This window comes from Rhinatrema bivittatum, chromosome 2 (genome assembly GCF_901001135.1).
Source record: "Rhinatrema bivittatum chromosome 2, aRhiBiv1.1, whole genome shotgun sequence".
Taxonomy (NCBI): domain Eukaryota; kingdom Metazoa; phylum Chordata; class Amphibia; order Gymnophiona; family Rhinatrematidae; genus Rhinatrema; species Rhinatrema bivittatum.
This window is the reverse complement of record NC_042616.1, coordinates 779428812-779447954: the sequence shown is the minus strand read 5'-3', so window position 1 is coordinate 779447954 and position 19143 is coordinate 779428812. Positions and strand designations below refer to the sequence as shown.

Here is a 19143-nt window from a genome sequence, read left to right as displayed (position 1 = left end):
TGCTTAGCCAACCTCTCTTCTCTCATCATCTTTCCTTCTGCTTCCACAGCTCTCTTTCTTCTCCCTGTGGCCCATCCTTCTCCTTCATTAGGTCAGCGGCTGGGTTCTACTCCCTGTCACCTCCTGGCCTGCAGTTTGGCTTCTCGGGCAGGAAGTTGTTGGTTTCCCCAGCCCCAACAGGATCCTGTCCTTTCTTCAGTTTTCTCAGCTCCTTGCTCCTACTGGGCTCCAGGAATAGGATGTACTTCCCATTATAATTCAAAGCAATTGAAAAAAATCTTCACTACAACTCACTTCTTAAATCAGTTCCACATCTCAGCCCTGACTCAAAGCAGATTGTACCCAGGCCTTCACCTCTTCAATCCTAGATGTCCAATCAGTAAGCTGTTACCTGGACATCCATGCAACACTCATGGGTCAGTCTCTTCATGTGAAATGATTGCCACTACTAGACTACTGCAACTTCTAGACACATGGGGAACATCCCTGAGATCCCTCTCCAATAACTAAGACCAAACTGCAGACTGGCAGGTGTGAGACAAGTCACCAGAACTAAACAAAGGCGGAATTGATTCTGCAGGTCTCCACTGTTCAGTTGCACCCATGAAACTGCTGGAGGCACTCTTCACGCTCTCCATCCTAGAGGTGAATTTTCTATCCTATTCCCTCCCCTGCCCTCAGCTGACACATACCAAAAACATGCACACAAAACAGGGGATACATGGAACTAGGTCACTGCCATCTCTGATATAATGCATGGAGTTCTAGCAAGATACTAAAAGGGACTTACATATAGAAGCACCACAGTAGCTTGTTGGAATACCAAAAACTAAAACTAGATCAAGCTCCTGGGAGAAAGCTAACAGAGGGAAATCAAAATCCATTGAACTTTGGTGAATAAAGGCACTGGTGGGTCATGGACCTATTCAGCTGACAGTCCCGGGCTCTGCCTAGTACAGAGCTGATAAATAGCAAGCCCTAAGGGCAGCAGATTAGTCTGGTTTTCAGGATATCCTTAACGAATATGACTATGAGATTTATTTATTTAGTTGGTTGTTTGTATATTTACTTATCAAATTGTCTATGCCGCACATACAGCAAACTGACCAAGGCGGTTTGCAACCTATAAAATAAAATGTAAATAAAACAATACACATTATTTAAAACATAAGATTTATGTCTATTCAGTAGGGATATCCTGAAAACCAGACTGGTTTGTGGGCCTCTGATTGCAATTTGACATCCTTGGCCTAGTGTATTTAATTTCTAAGGCACTGCTTGGAAGCACAGGAGCTATCCTTCAAGATGGGCATAGCAACACTGTGTCTTGCCATCTCTAGTACAAGCTGTTATTTTATAGTTTAACCCATACATAGAAAATGCTTGTGAGAGGATCCTTTGCGCAATATGACAGTGTCATAGACTGAACTTTTCTAGCCTGACAAACAACCTCCTCCCACCTTAAAAGTTCCTTTGTCTTAGCATTGCTTTGATGCACTATATTTTCTTGTGATCTTCTGTGTTTTGTAAATAGATTAGTCTGTGTTCTATTGTTGGTTCCAAGCCTTTAATTAGTCTTGACCTCCGGGAATCTCCAGTTCACCTGCAATCTTCAGTTCACCTGGCTTCTGTCAGTCGAGATAGGAATCTGTGAGAACCAAGCTTGTATTATGGTTTAGATATTGCCATTGATGACCTTCTGGCCTTTAATTATAGGCTTTGCAGAGCCTACAGGTTTCCCAGATCTTCCACATTCTTGAGTCTGAGGTGGTCAGAAGTTCACTGTATCTCAGCAGTATCAGTATGAAGCAGCCTGCTAAGGATTCTGGGAATGGCTAAATGAACCAAAGTTCTGAACCAAATTTTCATTATATCATTTCCCTCTTGTGCCACCTTCCATGGTAACGGTGGCACACCAACCGGTCCTCAACGATGGGCCATAACAAAGGAACTTAAAAGTGTGTCCTAACCACTAACCTTGGTATTTATCAGGTGTAGTGTATAATTGTGTGTCCCTCTAGATTCCTAATTAATGTAAACGATACTCATACAAGCATTCACTAGCTAATCAAACAATAACATTAAAACTGAATTGCAATGGAAATTATCCAGTTCTATGGTTAAACTACAAATGTAATAATAACATAATTTTAGTCGTAAACTAGAAATTTCATTGCCTAAGGAGGAAATTCCATACTTAAACTAATAATATAAAGAGAATGATTTGTTCCTACTAGAAAATAGGCTGTATGTTACAAATCACATACTAGTATACCTAGCATAAAGCAAGAACTAAAAGAATCATTAAAGAAGAAAGTATATATGTATTCTTGTTGCACTGTTCATAATGGGTGAGTCTCTGCAAGGAGAACTGTTTCATACTGAGAACCAGGGATAGAAGTAGGTACGTGTAATAGGGAAGAACTAGTACGAATATATGATAGAAGAGAAATAGAACATTGAAAAACTAAACAACTGGCAGAAAAAGAAATTAGCCTGAGAGGGGACAGAAAAATTAATGTAAAAAGTAGTCCAATACAGTGGACAAAGAAAAAGACAAACTAGCAGGATAAACAGAATATTTTAACTCACAGGTCGTGTTTATAGTGCTAGGGCCAAGATAACAAGAAAAGAACAATAAGCAATTAATATGCCAAAAGATATAGTATAGAATAGTTGTAGATCCCTATGACAGTGCTCCTCATGTATAAGGTGTGTATTTGTTTCAAGGAGAACAATCTCATAATAAATATCAAAGGCTACACTCTTAAGAAATATTTGTGAGAGGGAATATACAGTTTTTAGGTAAAATCTAATAGATAGTGTTATAGGAAAAAGATATTCAAAAAGGATTCAGAGAAGAAATTAGAATAAAAGATAGGATATTGAGATATTAAAGATCAGCAAAGTGATTACCATAAGTGCAGAACAAAAGAATAGGAATAGCTTATAGCAAATAGATCAGTATGTATTTTAACATATGCTGGTGTGGAAGAGAAATATATGTATGATATCCCTCTTGAACCATGAATTATCATATTTGAATCACACTGAGACATATCACCTTCTATGTGATCAAAGCAGCTTCCATAGATAAAGATAAAGATAAAGAAAAACCTAGTACATATTCATTTAGCTGATTCAGCCTAAAAATACATATAAGTATTAGGAATTCTAAGACTGGAAAATTCTACCAAACTTGGAACATACAAACTAATAAAAACAGCATCACTTCAAGTGATATCATGAAACTTGAACACCTAAGTACTGGCAGAGAATGAAAGAACCTAGATTCTGCATAAAGTCACTCCCACAGAACAAAGAGAAAAGCAAAGATCAGGTATAAATTGTAAGCATTCCAGTCCATATAGTATGTAAGAACTTCTGTGGCCAAGGATAATTTCTGCAGTCAGTGCGTATATAGTTCTTTTAGTAGGATTCAGTGATGGCAGAGCAGAATCTCTTAGCTCCTTACTATGTGGGATACATATGGAACAAATTAAAGCCTAAATGAAAGCAGAAGAAATCAAATGATCAAATTAATCAATAAGGAAATTCCATATTTCATGGACTCGCAGTATATAATTTGCATAATATGTCCACATTGTGTCAATGCAGCATGCACTGGTCCAAACCATAAACATAAATACTCAGACATTACATTAAAACATATATTTCACAAAACTGAATACATAGTGCATGCATTCATTCATTCTTCATTCCCAGTATCACACATTTAACACATAACAGACAATTGACAAACTTTTGAGCTCAAAATTAAAAATAAAAAGTACTTTAAAAAATGTAAAAGTATTGGATCGATCCACAAAAGAAAACAAAAAAAATCAGGATTAAAATTAAAATAGATCTATTAAAAAATGAAAAGGAATCAAACTGGAAAAAACTGTAACCGTCATCTCCCGTGGAACAGAAACAGATGTGCTTTGTGGGGCGGATTTTAAAAGGCGCGCGAATAGCCTACTTTTGTTTGCGCTCCAGGCGCAAACAAAAGTACGCTGGATTTTAGTAGATACGCGCGGAGCCGCGCGTATCTGCTAAAATCCTGGATCGGCGCGCGCAAGGCTATGGATTTTGTATAGCCGGCGCGCGCCGAGCCGCGCAGCCTACCCCCGTTCCCTCCAAGGCCGCTCCGAAATCGGAGCGGCCTCGGAGGGAACTTTCCTTTGCCCTCCCCTCACCTTCCCCTCCCTTCCCCTCCCTTCCCCTACCTAACCCACCCACCCGGCCCTGTCTAAACCCCCCCCTTACCTTTGTCGGGGGATTTACGCCTCCCGGAGGCGTAGCCACGCCCCCGTACCCGCCCCCAAAACGCTGCCGACACGCCCCCGAAACGCCGCGACGACCGGGCCCGCCCCCGACACGCCCCCCTCGGAGAACCCCGGGACTTACGCGAGTCGCGGGGCTCTGCGCGCGCCGGGAGGCCTATGTAAAATAGGCTTCCCGGCGCGCAGGGCCCTGCTCGCGTAAATCCGCCCGGTTTTGGGCGGATTTACGCGTGCAGGGCTCTGAAAATCCGCCCCTGTGCCTTGATACCCTGGAAAGAAATCTAGCATATGACAGTTAATATAATGATTAGAATTAAATTTAAAAATGACATTACAGGTTCCTTAAACTTCAGCATTCTGTTATACCTTACTTAAGCAAAAAGCAGTCATAAAGCTACTTTCCTTTCTATAATGTTCCCTCTCTAGGAGGCGCTGTCCCCTGTGATAAGAGCTACTTCCATTTACAAATCTAAAACCCCTTTTTTTTTCTGTGCTATAAACTCCTAACTCACTTAAAGGATGGACTTTGTTATACCCGAGAGCAATTAATTCCCTACTGTGCCCAACCCTGGGCACTCATTCATATGCATTAGCCAAAACCTGCAATTATATATGAGGGATCTCCCTGTTTTATTGTGTTGTTGTTAAGCACACCACATCCCTCTTCCAAAAGTTAGCATTTAGTGAGATATAAGCAAAACTGAGAAATATCTATCATCATTAGAATATAACATAAGGTCTTTAATTAACAAAGACTTCAGCCAGGATGGTAGGCATATGAGGTCTTTTCTCCCTTTTTTGTTTTCCTTCTTCTTACGTCAGTTTAATTAAATAACTTATACCCTTAGTCCATCTTCTATCACATACTCACTCTATCCTCTAACATACCCAACCAAACACTTTACAATATCAAACAAAAACCTCAAAACTCTTACATCAGCAGAACTGTGCAATTCATTTTAAAAGTGACTGGCTCACAGGTTTGTTTTTTTTCTTTCTCCTCAAATACATTCCTAAGGGGGGGTCACCTCCTCTCCCGCCAAACAACTGTTACACTTCAATGAATAGGTTAGTTAAGTGATAAAGCACTTTACATGCCCTTATCCAGCATAAAAATAAACCTCAATCCCCTCTTAACATCAAGTCACCCCTCAGCCCTAATATTCACTTTCCCATACTTTCAACAACACAAATTTCTTTAAAGCTGACCACTAATAATTTACTCCATGGGACTTCAAAAACAAGAAAAACACAATACATCCCTTTCCAATGATAAATCATATCTAATTATGAATGGCTTTAAATAAACACAGTTTCAGGTTTTCTTACCAGATGAAAGTCTAGAACTTCTCAGAAATGAAACACAGCTCACATTGTTCTAAAATCTCTTCACAATAAACTCTCATTAATAACACAGTTCTGAAAACTTAGATGAAACTATGAGCATCTCTACATTAATGATGGGAAATAGAACCAAAGAGCTAAGAGAAACAGACTGGATGGGCTGTTTGGTCTTCTTCTGCCGTCATTTATATGTTTCTATATTTACTGTAAACATAAGATTCCTTGTACCAGGCAAGGGTTAAATCACTCAGCCCTGTGCTATCCTGAGAGAACCAAAAGATTCCTTTGTCTGTTTAATAATAACCTAACAGCAATCATGCTTTAACTCCAAAGCAAACTTAAGTATGAACTTATGAAAACTTGCCCTATTGCCCTATTTAACTTCAAACTTTTCATAATTCCCTCTTCCTCCTTTTGAAGCTACTGTGCTACAGTCTGTAAAAAAATCACCACTACTCTCAAAGGTGCCTCAGCTTCAAACAGAAAAAAAAATCACCTCATTTACTCTGCAGCTCCCGGTGCCCTCACAGGTGTAACTTGAAACCGCTGCAGAGCCAAGCTTCTAAGCCATGTGGTCTGAAGACAAAAGACCGACTATTGCTAGCTAAAACTCTGTATACTGAAAATTTACTAAACACTAAAAAAACCTGAAACAGCTGAATAAAAATATACTACAAACAAACTTCGAAATTTCCTTATCTGGACCTGCTTTAATAACGTCTATCCCAGTCACCAATTTATTCTGATCCTCCCCCTTTCTCTCCTTTTCTTTTTTTAAAACAGAAACCCTAAAACGTAATATTTGATAGAAGATTTAACACACAATCACTATACACTGTACAGGTGCACACAGACAAGCAAATAATAGAATATATATATATATATATATATATATATATATATATATATATATATATATATAATAAAAAATTATACTCACACTTATGAAAATTAATATACAGACTTACAAAATGGATCCATCATGCGCAAACCTCCAGGGAAAGCACGAAAATCTCCTTAAAGCCTCTTCTCTGAGCTCAAATATCTTCCGGGTAACTTCCTCCAGATCACTTAAGCCTGGGAACACTTCCTTCGGACTTAAAGCCAAATTAAACGTCCGAGAACGTAGTGTACAATTCTGTCCACCAGAATTAACACTACAGCCAAAGAACAATAGCAAACAGCTATTTATTATGTCGCTTCGTACTGTCGCCAAAAATGTCTAAATATTAGACTTTCATAAGACGTTTGTCAGCACTTTTTCAAACAAAGATATGACTCAGAATTTTAGAACAAATATAATTTTAATATTTCATATCTTTGGAAGCACAGGAGCTATCCTTCAAGATGGGCATAGCAACACTGTGTCTTGCCATCTCTAGTACAAGCTGTTATTTTATGGTTTAACCCATACATAGAAAATGCTTGTGAGAGGATCCTTTGCGCAATATGACAGTGTCATAGACTGAACTTTTCTAGCCTGACAAACAACCTCCTCCCACCTTAAAAGTTCCTTTGTCTTAGCATTGCTTTGATGCACTATATTTTCTTGTGATCTTCTGTGTTTTGTAAATAGATTAGTCTGTGTTCTATTGTTGGTTCCAAGCCTTTAATTAGTCTTGACCTCCGGGAATCTCCAGTTCACCTGCAATCTTCAGTTCACCTGGCTTCTGTCAGTCGAGATAGGAATCTGTGAGAACCAAGCTTGTATTATGGTTTCTGTGAGAACCAAGCTTGTATTATGGTTTAGATATTGCCATTGATGACCTCCTGGGCTTTAATTATAGGCTTTGCAGAGCCTACAGATTTCCCAGATCTTCCACATTCTTGAGTCTGAGGTGGTCAGAAGTTCACTTTATCTCAGCAGTATCAGTATGAAGCAACCTGCTAAGGATTCTGGGAATGGCTAAATGAACCAAAGTTCTGAACCAAATTTTCATTATTTTATTTTATTTATTTATTTATAACTTTTATATACCGGCATTCGTAAAAAAAACATCATGTCGGTTTACAGACAACTGAGAAAGGAAATTACAATGATAGATGGAGGAAGGATAGGAAGTTAAAAGGTGACAACTTTACTGTAGAGCCAACGGGCGCCACAGTTATTAAATGAGATTACATGTGGTTAACCAAGTTGGACATAAATTAATTATATACAAGAGACGACAAAGTGGGGGGTAGCGCGGGGGTGGGGGATGAAGCGCATAGGGGAGGCGGGGTGGGGTAGGAACTGTACAAGGGGGCAGGGGGTGGCGATGGGAAGGAGAGGTGGTGACTGAATATCAGGAAGCCATAATATGGATGGGGTGGTGAGGGAGGGAGGGTGTGTAGGGGGGCGGGGGGACACTGTACTAGGGAGAGGGAAATAATGAGTGTTGAGGAGAAGTCAAATGCTAGGGTTGAGAGGCGTTGGGATAGGCCTGTTTAAATAACCAGGTCTTGATTCCTTTTTTGAATTGATTAAGTGAAGGTTCTAGTCGGAGCTCGGTGGGGAGGGAGTTCCAAAGGGTGGGGCCGGCGATGGAGAAGGCTCTCGCTCTGGTGTTTGTGAGGTGAGCAATTTTGAGTGAAGGGGTGTGGAGGGTGCCCGCAAGGGAGTTTCTGGTAGGACGGTTGGCCTGGTGGAAGTGTGGCATATCTTCGATCCAGGGGGAGTTATTTTTATATAGCGTGTTATGTATGATAGTGAGTGTTTTGTATTGAGAGCGATAGGTGATTGGTAGCCAGTGGAGGTTTTGTAATATGGGAGTAATATGATCAGTCTTTCTTGAGTTTGTAAGGATGCGAGCCATGGCATTTTGTAAGATTTGGAGGGGTTTGATTGTGGAAGCAGTTCCCCAAAAAAACATAACAGGTTGTCAGATCTGGCTCAGGGAGGTATTGGGTAAAGGATGTGGCTCTCTGAAAGACAGCAAGTGGTCTAATGTCCAGCCTTACAGTCTGTCACTACTTGGTAAGATCTTAACAGGCTTGGAAACTGAATTACCCTCTCAGCCTTAGCTATAAGAGGTAGAATCTCCAGAGCAGGTTTGATGATAGTGTGGGGAAGCTGGCATTGCCATTATCTGAGCTTACCTTTTGTGGTGCTCTTTATTCTCCAATATTGGTCACTGTAGTACTTTCAAGAGCACTATATTCGCTTGAAAAAATATTTTAAAATATATGTGCTCAAAGACAGATGGCAAAATGTGGGCTTTGCAGAGGTCTGACATTTATGTTTTTGTGTCTGATTTCACACAGATCTCCATGCAAAAAAAAAAAAAAAAAGACCTCTAACCATGTCTCATTACTTTTTTGTGATGCAGGTGAATTTGTTTGGTTTCGGCGCAGACAGCAAAGGCAATTGGCACCACTACTGGGAAGACATTATCAGCTTGGAATTTCAGAAGTCGGACATCCATGACGACATCTTTCAGACCAATGTCACACAGATGCTTTCCTCCATCAACAAAATACAATTTTTCTCAGGCAGATGACCCTGGAAGAGGATGGGTACAACAAAGGAATAGCTTCACCAGCCTCGCGCACCCCCAGCACATAACAGTTAGGAGCTTGTTGGAAATGGCCTGGAAAAAGGAATGCTTGGGACGCTGCCAGCCTAAGGCTAGGATTGCCTTAGGTCACCTTTTACTATGTCGGCACCATGCAGCTTCCTATTGCAGTGGGGCACACACCTGTGCTAATTTTAAACATTTGAATACCCTGTTCTAGGAACAATAGTATAGACTTATAAACAACAAAAAAAAGGGGGGAATCTGATCCTGGTTTTTGAATGTGAAAATCAAAGAAAAAGAAAAGCCAGAACCGCTGAGCGAGATCCGCCCCCTGGCGGTACAGAAACCGAAGGTTGTTTTTGCATCTTTAATTTTTTCCTAAATTATGAGTACAGTGCACCTTACAGCTCTCTAGTGGCAGTACCAGCTGAAGGCAGTGATGTCCAAATCTGTGGGGGGTTTTTTCCTACATGAACATTTCTCTGGAACCTGTTTCAAGAGAATTTAATGATAAACTGACTTTGAAAGCCTCTTCTGCCATTATTCTGAACAGGAGTAAAGGCACTGTCAGGCCGATGCAATACAGTCTGCTCAGTTGCACGTTTTCACTCTCCAAAATTAGCGTTAAGTTTTGAGCAACCCAAAAAGTGGGTGTACATCCTCTGACTTGATATTGTGGTGAGAACACATCAGAGGAACAAAAAGAAGGAGAAGGTTTTTAAAAAAAAAAGTGTGCCGTCAGTCAGGTTAGGAAAAGAGATGGTGGTAAAATTGAGTGTCTATTTTCCCTAACCCACTAACAGCTTCCTCTCCTGGGGGAAAAAATGGAATATTTAGTTAATTTGCAAGGGTTAGAAAAGGGACAGGAAATTGCAACCCAAAATATGGCCATCTGAATATTTTGATCCAGGACTCTTAGTGATAAATATCAAAGATCTCTAGTCTTCATTGTCCTACAGATCTTATTAATTGGGTTTCAGATGATGCTAATCCTATGTGACAGTAAATATCCAAATGATGACCGGGGTTTTGGATCATTGTCTATGATTGCAATGTTTCAGTTAGAAACATAATTAGATGCATTATTTATCCTCTTTTTACTTGTGCACCATACTTTGTGGAAATGTCACAAGAACATATAGCGATTTTTGAAAAATAGTTTCAGCCCATGTAGCCCAAATAAGTGTGCTCTTGTTTTTGGCTGTATTAAATGATTATCTGACTTCATTCCTTCTATTGGGCACCTACAAGAGAACAGGTCCGTAGTAGTAGTAGCAGTAGTAGCACATTTAGGGAACCTTTCCTCCAGGGCTACACTTGCATTTGGAATATGGACCAGGTTTAAGTGAGATGATTGCTTATTTTCCTATTGGTTTTTGCCTCTTTGTTTTTACATTATGGCATTAATATGTTTTACTATAGAGCCTGCAGCCTTTTTTGAAAGTATGTGTATGTTTGGGGGAAGATGGGAGAACTCCCAATGAGTTATTCCTTGAAAGCTAGGAAGCTGTAACACTTCCTTTACATTAGCATATTCCATAATGAGTTTGTGTCGGTTGACCACTGAGTGCATGTGTTGAGTGACAGAAGCCCTTGATTTTATGGCCCATGCTGTTTCTTGTCAGGATGCACCCTCCCGCTGTTAGACTGATCCATGTTTAGGTACTTTTCACACAATGATTGGATGATGAAGAGAAGCTCACTGGTTACAAACAGATCTTTGCTAGGGATGTTGTTGTCATTTCCAAAATGAAACGATAGGGAAAAACCCCACAAAATGTCATGTTTTTCTTCTATCGATTTTAATGCACTATTTTGCAAACAAATTTCCAGAAGAGTGCAAATAGTGCACCCTGTTTTGGAAATGTAAAAAAAACTGGGAAAACATTGACGACCATGAAAATCGACCCCCAAATGACACAACACAAAACCTTCTTTTGGCTTGCACAACCCTAGTCTTTGTCAATAGGACAGCAATAAAGAAAAGACAAACATCAGTCATGCGCAGAGTCAAAAAAAAAAAGGCCCTCAAATGTCATCTACCTAAAAGTGGCAGTGATATGTGGGCACTGCTCCCTGTGCTTGCCATTAAACAGATGACACAGAATAAAATCAAGGAGAAATTTAAAATAGTGCAAACAGGGGCTGTTCTGTAATATTAACTAAAAGCTCAATCCATGATAACAGGCAGGAACCTCTGCCTCGTTCAGCTTCTGGAAATAGCTTACACTGCCCAGAGTTGAAAGCCACAAGCTGGCACTAAATGGGGTTGCCCTCAATCGTGATGGCCATTCAATGCTGAGCCACCACACCCAGTCTCTTCCGGCAATCTATTTGTATTAGCTAGTTTTATTCAATGGTTTAAGATTGCTCGAAGGCAAGGCTTTCTGTAGTTGTCCAGTCTCCATGCCCAGTCATGGCCCTCTATGGCATAGCAGCATTGAGAATACAGTTCATGGCTGAGAATTCTTCCTTCTACCTTGTGGGGGCACATAAGAGGTGCCCTTCTGGGTCAGATCGAGGTCCACTGAGCCCAGCACGCTGGCTGTTGAATTCTACATGCTTGTAATGCACTTTCTCTGGTTACGATGTGGTCACCACCCAACCATGCAGTTCATACCCAGCCCTTTATTACTGCCTGGGCATGCATCAAGCTACAGCTTTGGCTGCTGGAATATGGAATCTATATATTCTGGATGAAATTTATCCCCAGTACTGTTTGTATAATAGTATGTAGGTACCTTAGTGCAGAGTCATCACACAAGCAAGAAGAAAGTCTTTGAACAATGCCAGTAGTCCCTTGGAAGGAATATTGCTATAGATCTCTTGTGATTTATGCTAAATACTTGCATTTGAAATGTCCTGTTTATCGAATGCATTTGCAGCAAGGCAGAGAGAGAGAGAGAGCATGGCTCTTCTGTTTTACATGTGCCTTTGTATTTGTGAAACAGATCATTTTTTTGTAAAGAGGAAAACATTAACAAATTCTGTACACAGACAAAAAGAAACAGTTAATCAAAGCTTTAACTATATGATTTTACTTTCTTTGCATTTTTTTTATAGTTGACATAGTTATAATGTCAAATCTACTTGAAAATGAAAGCAAGGCTGGGTTTTGAGGTCACTGCATCTCAACAATCTTCCTGGCCTTCCACGTGATGTTCTGATTTCTATTTTCACATGGTTGGATGTATTTAATGTTTTCTACTTGTGGACTGAGGAGTATGCCTGAACAGCAAACCAATATGGAGAAGAAAAATACCCAGACGCCTCTGCTGTTCTGTGACCTGTCAGAGCTGAATGAACTCTGAGTGACTTTCTGAGCATGACTTGCAGAATGTCTCTGAGCAGATAGACAAGCTGGCACCAAAAGAGGTGAGCCTATTCAATAGAGATGTGAATCGTGTCCTCGATCGTCTTAACGATCGATTTCGGCTGGGAGGGGGAGGAAATCGTATTGTTGCCGTTTGGGTGTGTAAACTATCGTGAAAATCGTTAAAATCGTGAGCCGGCACACTAAAACCCCCTAAAACCCACCCCCGACCCTTTAAATTAAATCCCCCACCCTCCCGAACCCCCCCCCCCAAATGCTTTAAATTACCTGGGGATCCAGCGGTGGTCCGGAACGGCGGCGGTCCGGAACGGCCCCCTCAATTGAATCGTGTTGTCTTCAGCCGGCGCCATTTTGCAAAATGGCCGCCGCAAAATGGCGGCGGCCATAGACCAAAACGATTCGATGCAGGAGGTCGTTCCGGACCCCCGCTGGACTTTTGGCAAGTCTTGTGGGGGTCAGGAGGCCACCCCAAGCTGGCCAAAAGTTCCTGGGGGTCCAGCGGGGTTCCGGGAGCGATTTCCTGCCGCGAATCGTTTTCCGTACGGAAAATGGCGCCGGCAGGAGATCGACTGCAGGAGGTCGTTCAGCGGGGGTTCCGGACCGCATTTCTTAGCCCTGAGGCAGAGGTTAAAGAGGGTGAAGAGGAGGGTGCTTTTATAACCAAGATTAAACCTTTAGTTAAACCTTTAGATTTTTCTTTAGAAAACATATGGGATGCTATAAATGAAGTGAATAAAAATATGGGAGATCAAACGTCTGCATTATTAAAAATTGTTTTACTAACAAAGAAGAATGTTGAAGTTATGGAAACAGAAAATAAGATAGTTAGAAATGACTTGAGGAAAGTAAAAGAAGAAATTGGAAAATCTAGGGAGATTCAGACAATGATGATGAAAGAAAATGTATTATTACAATTAAAAATGGAAAACTTAGAGAATGTAGCTAGGGTTAAGAACATAAGATGTATAAATTTTCCTAAATCTACTATTCTGACTCCATTATTCTTATGGAGAAAATATTTGATGGAAAATTTAAATATCACAGAAGCTACTTTGCCTATAATGTCAAAATTGTTTTATCTTCCACCAATGAAAAAATCAACGGTTGTTAGAGACATTGGAAATTTAAAAATAGAGGAGTTAGTTAATAATGCCCAACCCCAAAATAAGGACTTAAATGTAACAGAAATGTTAGAAAAATCTGAAACAGAATCTGTAGTACCATCTACTTTAATAGTAACTTTTATGTTAGAGACAGATAAAGATTGGATTTTTAAAAAATTCTTCTTGAATAAAATCAAGGAATTTATGGGGTGCAAGGTGCAATTATTCCCTGATCTAGCACCTGCTACACAAAGACGTAGAAAGCAATTTCTAGCATTAAAATCTCAGGTAGTTCAGATGGGAATGATGTTTATTTTGAAATATCCATGTAAGTGCCTCATAAAACATGAAGGAAATACATATATTTTCTTACATGTAGACCAATTAACACAATATATTCAGAGTAAAATTCCACGGACAGCTAGCTCCACTCCAAAACCCGACTAACCTGACTAACCCAGTCATAAAACGATATGAAATGATTCCCTCCAATAAAATAAGTAATCCCAGTTAGATGTGTATTTTTAAATATTAAAATTAAATAATGTTTTGGAAATGTGTACTTTGGTTTCAATGTGGGCTAGATACAGGTAGATAAAAACAATGTAATATGTTAAAGTATGGAATTTATGATCGATAATTAACTGAATAGTACATAATGTTATGAATTCTTTGATTAACTATATTACTCAGTCAATGGTGTATAATTTGGTAATAGAATGTCTCATTATGCTGTTCATATTGATTTGTTTTTTTTTTTAAAGCCTGTGATTAATTTAAGAAATTAATGCTTAAATTGAATGTAAAATTAATAAATATTAAAAAAAAAAAGAAAAAAAAAAGACTGGCTTGGAGTGGCAGCAGCAGCAGATGCACTGGTGATTATTAAAAACTGAAATGGTAGGAAAAGACTAATGCAGCAAGTAGTTTAGCCAAAAAAAAAACCCCAAGATATATCTTGAGAGTTGTGGTGAGAGGAAAAATGTTATTAAAAACCTAGGAATGATGCAGCAAGCATGGAAAGCAAATTATATTTATTTATTTATTTATTTATTTATTTTATTGCCAACCATTTGATTTTCCACTTTTATCTGGATCAGCCTCAAAGCGGATTATAATAAATTATAATACCTTATCAGGTCAGTAGCCAGGTAGTCAGGGCAAGACCAAGAGTCAGCAAGAACTGTAAGGAAAGGGGATTTGGAAAGAACCTTAAAAACAGCTGAAGTGGGGATGCCGACCAATTGCATATGTTTTTGTCAAACTATAAAGATCGAGCCATGCTTGTGTTATATATACATGGCTGGTGCAGTGAAACTGAAAATGGCTCAATAAATCTGTTATGGTTTCATCTGTTATTTGTATAACTTGGTGAATATAGGGCTAATACATGCTGGCAATCACTGACCCTAAAAACATAATGCGGGGTGTTACAAACAGTAAAAAAGTATCAAACTCCCAAGATATACAGTGCGTGAAATCAAAAAAGGCACAAAGGCATCAAAACCCCAAAAGTGTATAGTGCAGATAATCGCAAGCAGCACAAAGGCATCAAAACTCCCAAGACATGGAGTGTGGTCCATTGAAAATAGCACAGAGGTTTCTAAACCACCAAGGCATGAAATGTGGTTCATTGCAAACAGCACAAAGGTGTTTAAAACACCAGAAATGGAGACTGGGCCATTGCAAACATCACAAAGGTATCTAATAGGGATGTGCATTAGTTTGCGACGAAATAGCATATATAGATGATATTTCCTATTTCGTCGCGATTCGGGGGCCTGCCAAAACAATAAGAAAATCCACGAAATTTCATGTGGTTTTCTTATCGTAATTGTTTTTGGGGGGAGAAAGGGCACATTAAAAAAACCCCACAAACCATTCAAATTGAATTAATTGCAACCCCCCATGCTCCCGACCCCCCAAGACTTGCCCAAACCCCCCCCCCCCCCAAGACTTACCGAAAGTACCTGGTGGTCTAGCGGGGGCCCGGAAGCAATCTCCCCCTCTCGGGCCATTGGCTGCTACTAATCAAAATGGCACCGATGGCCCTTTCCCTTACCATGTGACACGGGCTATCGATGCCATTGGTCGTCCCCTGTCACATGGTAGGAGCAATGGATAACTTGCACCATTTTTTAAGATGGCGCCAGTCATCCATTGCTCCTACCATGTGACAAAGGCTGGCCAATGGCACCGATAGCCCCTGTCACATGGTAAGGGTAAAGGGCCACCGGCGCCATTTTGTTTAGTGGCAGCTGAGGTCCTGAAAGTGGGAGATCGCTCCCAGGACCCCCCGTAGGAGCACCAGGGACTTTTGGTAAGTTTTTTTTTGGGGGGGGGGGCTGGAGGGCAGGGGGTTGTAATTAATTAAATCTGAAGGGTTGGGGTGTTTTGTTTTGTTTTCGGTTCGGGACAGCCGAAAAACAATTAGCCCGAACCACGGTAAATGAAATTTCCCATGGCAGGCTGATACCGAAGGCCGAACTGAAAGGTTTAGCTGAATCACATCCATAGTATCTAAACCCTAGGGCATGGAGTACTGTCCATCATAAATAGTACAAAGGTGTCTAAATAGGAAGTACATAAGTATTGACATACTGGGTCAGACCAAAGGTCCATCAAGCCCAGTATCCTGTTTCCAACAGAGGCCAATCCATGTCACAAATACATGCCAAGATCCCAAGGTGTAGATAGATTCCATGCTGCTTAACCCAGGGATAAGAAGTAGATATTTGCAACTCTACCTTAATAATGCTTTATAGACTATTTCTCCAGAAATTTGTCAAACATTTTTTAAATGCAGCTACACTAATAGCTTTCACCACATTCTCTGGCAACAAATTCCAGAGCTTAATTATGTGTTAAGTAAAAAGTATATTTTCTTTTATTAGTTTTAAATATATCCTAGTAACGTCATTGTGTGTCCCTAGTCTTTGTACTTCTTGAAGGAGTAAACAACTGATTTGCATTTACCTGGTCCACTCCACTCATTATTTTATAGATCTCTATCATATTTCCTCTAAGCATCTCTTCTCCAGGCTGAAGGGTTCTAACCTCTTTAGCCTTTCTTCATAGGGGAATTTTTTCATTCCATTTATCATTTTCTAATTCTGCTATATCTTTTTTGAGATGTGATGACCAGAACTGCACACAATATTCAAGATGAGGTCGCACTATGGAGCAATTGAGAGGCATTATGTTATTCTCTGTTTTATTCTCTATTCCTTTCCTAATAATTCCAAGCATTCTATTTTCCTTATTGGCTGCTGCTGTACACTGAGCAGAAGATTTCAACATATTATCAACAGTGATACCTAGATCCTTTTCCTGAATAGAGGTTCCTAATGTGGAAACTTGCATTGTGTAGATCTGTTTATTTATTTATTTATTGGTTTTTATATACCGCCGCTCATCAGAGATATCACGTCGGTGTACAGAGAACAAAATAACATACGCCATAGCGTTATACATAAAACAAGATAGTAATAGTTGAAAACCAGTACATAAAACAACTCAAGAAGGTAAAAGAAGTAACAAGGAATAACATGTACATAAAATAGTACATAAAAAAACAACTTAAGATATTAATAAGGCATAACTTAAGGCAAAACGTAAAGGTAATAATAATAACTTAAAAATGACGGGGAAATCTCGGAGGGTTGGGCGGTAGGAGAGAATGTATAAGAATTGGGAATGCGAGACTGTGACTGGTGTTGCATGTTAGAAAAGGCATAAGAGTGAAGTAATAAAGCATCGATAGAGCCGAGATATAATTTGAGTTATTCTTCTCTAAGTGCATCACTTTGCATCTGTTCACATTAAATTTAATTTTCCATTTGCATGTCCAGTTTCCTGGTTTTGCAAGGACCTCTTGCAATTTCTCACAACCTTCTTGTGATTTTGCAACTTTAAATAGACTGAGATCCAAACAACAAACAACACAAATACACCAAAACTCTCATGCTGGTACTTCATAGGCATGGCAGAAAGGCAGCAGACCCTTAAGTATTATATCTAGGGCATGGCAGGTAGGCAGAATAGCTGTAAGACCCCCTAAGGTGGTATTTCTGGAGCATGGCAGGTAGACAGAGTAATAGAAAGACCTTCAAGTGTTTTGAGTCATCTTGCCACTCACATTAAAATTCTGGAAAGCACAGCAAAGGCAGATTGATTTTAAAAAATACCAGCTTTTCCATCAACTCTGACACTACCCTTGAGTGATGAGGGTTCACAGTGTCACCTGCCATTTAGAAGACACATTTACTTGGCACACTGATTGGTTGGTAGGAATGAAAGTGCTGAGATACCTTGGCTAGGTCTGTCCAGATTGCTGATTTATCTGTACAATATGCTGGTGCACTGTGTCCTTGTCCTTGATGGGATCTGTGAAATAGTGTGTCACAGAAATTTCTAGTGGGTTCTCCTTTGCTGGTGTGGGCTAATGTTCTTTCTTTCCAGCTGCTTTAGCTATGACCTGTATCAGGAATGATGGTTCTATCTGGTCATTGTGTCTTTGGTATATTGAGGTGGGAAATGAAGTGGTAGCTGACAGGGTGCTGCTTGTGCTAGCACTAATCTTTGAGGTGGCAATTATTTTCTATGCTACATCCCCATTGTGCCTCTGCCTCACGTGTTCCTGTTCATGAACTCTAGCTACCAGCATTTCCTTCATAAACATGAGACACTGGGACTGAGGATGAGACTCCCTTTCACCCGTGCATCACAAAATGTTCCCTGCCACAAGGAGTCCACAAACTGCAACACCTCTACTTTCATTTCCTTTTGCTCACAAAAACCCTCTAATTCTTCCTACAGAATATTATTATAGGGATGAACCTTCCCAGTATGGCACTTCTAACAGAGTAATGATAGCACAAACATGACAAAAATGGTCCATCCAATCTGCCCACTAAGCTTATGGTACTATCTGTCGCGCTATGCAGGTTACCCCCATGTTTCTCTTTTACCAGGTGAAAATTTAGACACTACTCCTTGATGTGCTTTGCTTATGGTCATAGAAGCAATTCTGTGCTTTTTCAGTTATGTCTGCATATCAGGACCCCAGCCCATAAAAGTCGGGCCTGTGTTGGTTGTCATCTGAATCCAATTCTTCTTTCCACCCCATCCCCTCTGCCATCAAAGCGGAGAATGATGTTGCAGTTGCATCAAAGGCTTATTGGTTAAGGGTATTATTAGCGAATTGGACCTTTGGGCCGAAGGGGAGTTGGCACTACCTGTTGAGAGGAGCCCACAGGTCCTCACTGTCAGAAGGTGGAGCTAACTGAGGCAGAGGCTCAACTGGAGCTTCACCAATACCAACCCAAGTTCCCCTTAGGTTGAGCCTTAAAGGTGCCGGGGCCAGCTGGTCTGGGTTACAGGCCTCTGATGCAGGGAGATATAGCAGACAATGAAGGATGTTGGTGGTCCAGCCAGCCAGAAGTACTCCAGGTGAAGGATCAGTGTCTGTGTTCAAGCAGTGGTCAGAAATCAGAAAGAAGTCAGCAGTATCCAGTCCAAACCAAGCGTCAAGCTTGGTTTGGACCTGATACTGTATTTCTCTCCATTATTTCTCCTGT

At 40.2% G+C, this 19143-nt stretch overlaps 1 protein-coding gene across 2 annotated transcripts in view; it reads left to right on the top strand.

Annotated features, from left to right (window-relative positions):
• Positions 1 to 12631, top strand: part of LOC115085728 (CMP-N-acetylneuraminate-beta-galactosamide-alpha-2,3-sialyltransferase 1-like) — a 123351-nt gene extending 110720 nt beyond the window's left edge. For both annotated transcript variants that reach the window (XM_029592061.1, XM_029592060.1), the window contains exon 8: positions 8939 to 12631. In XM_029592061.1, coding sequence (XP_029447921.1) covers positions 8939 to 9109 — 171 coding nt within the window. In that variant the 3' untranslated portion in view covers positions 9110 to 12631. The remainder of the gene's footprint in view (positions 1 to 8938) is intronic.
• Positions 12632 to 19143: the final 6512 nt, after the last annotated feature.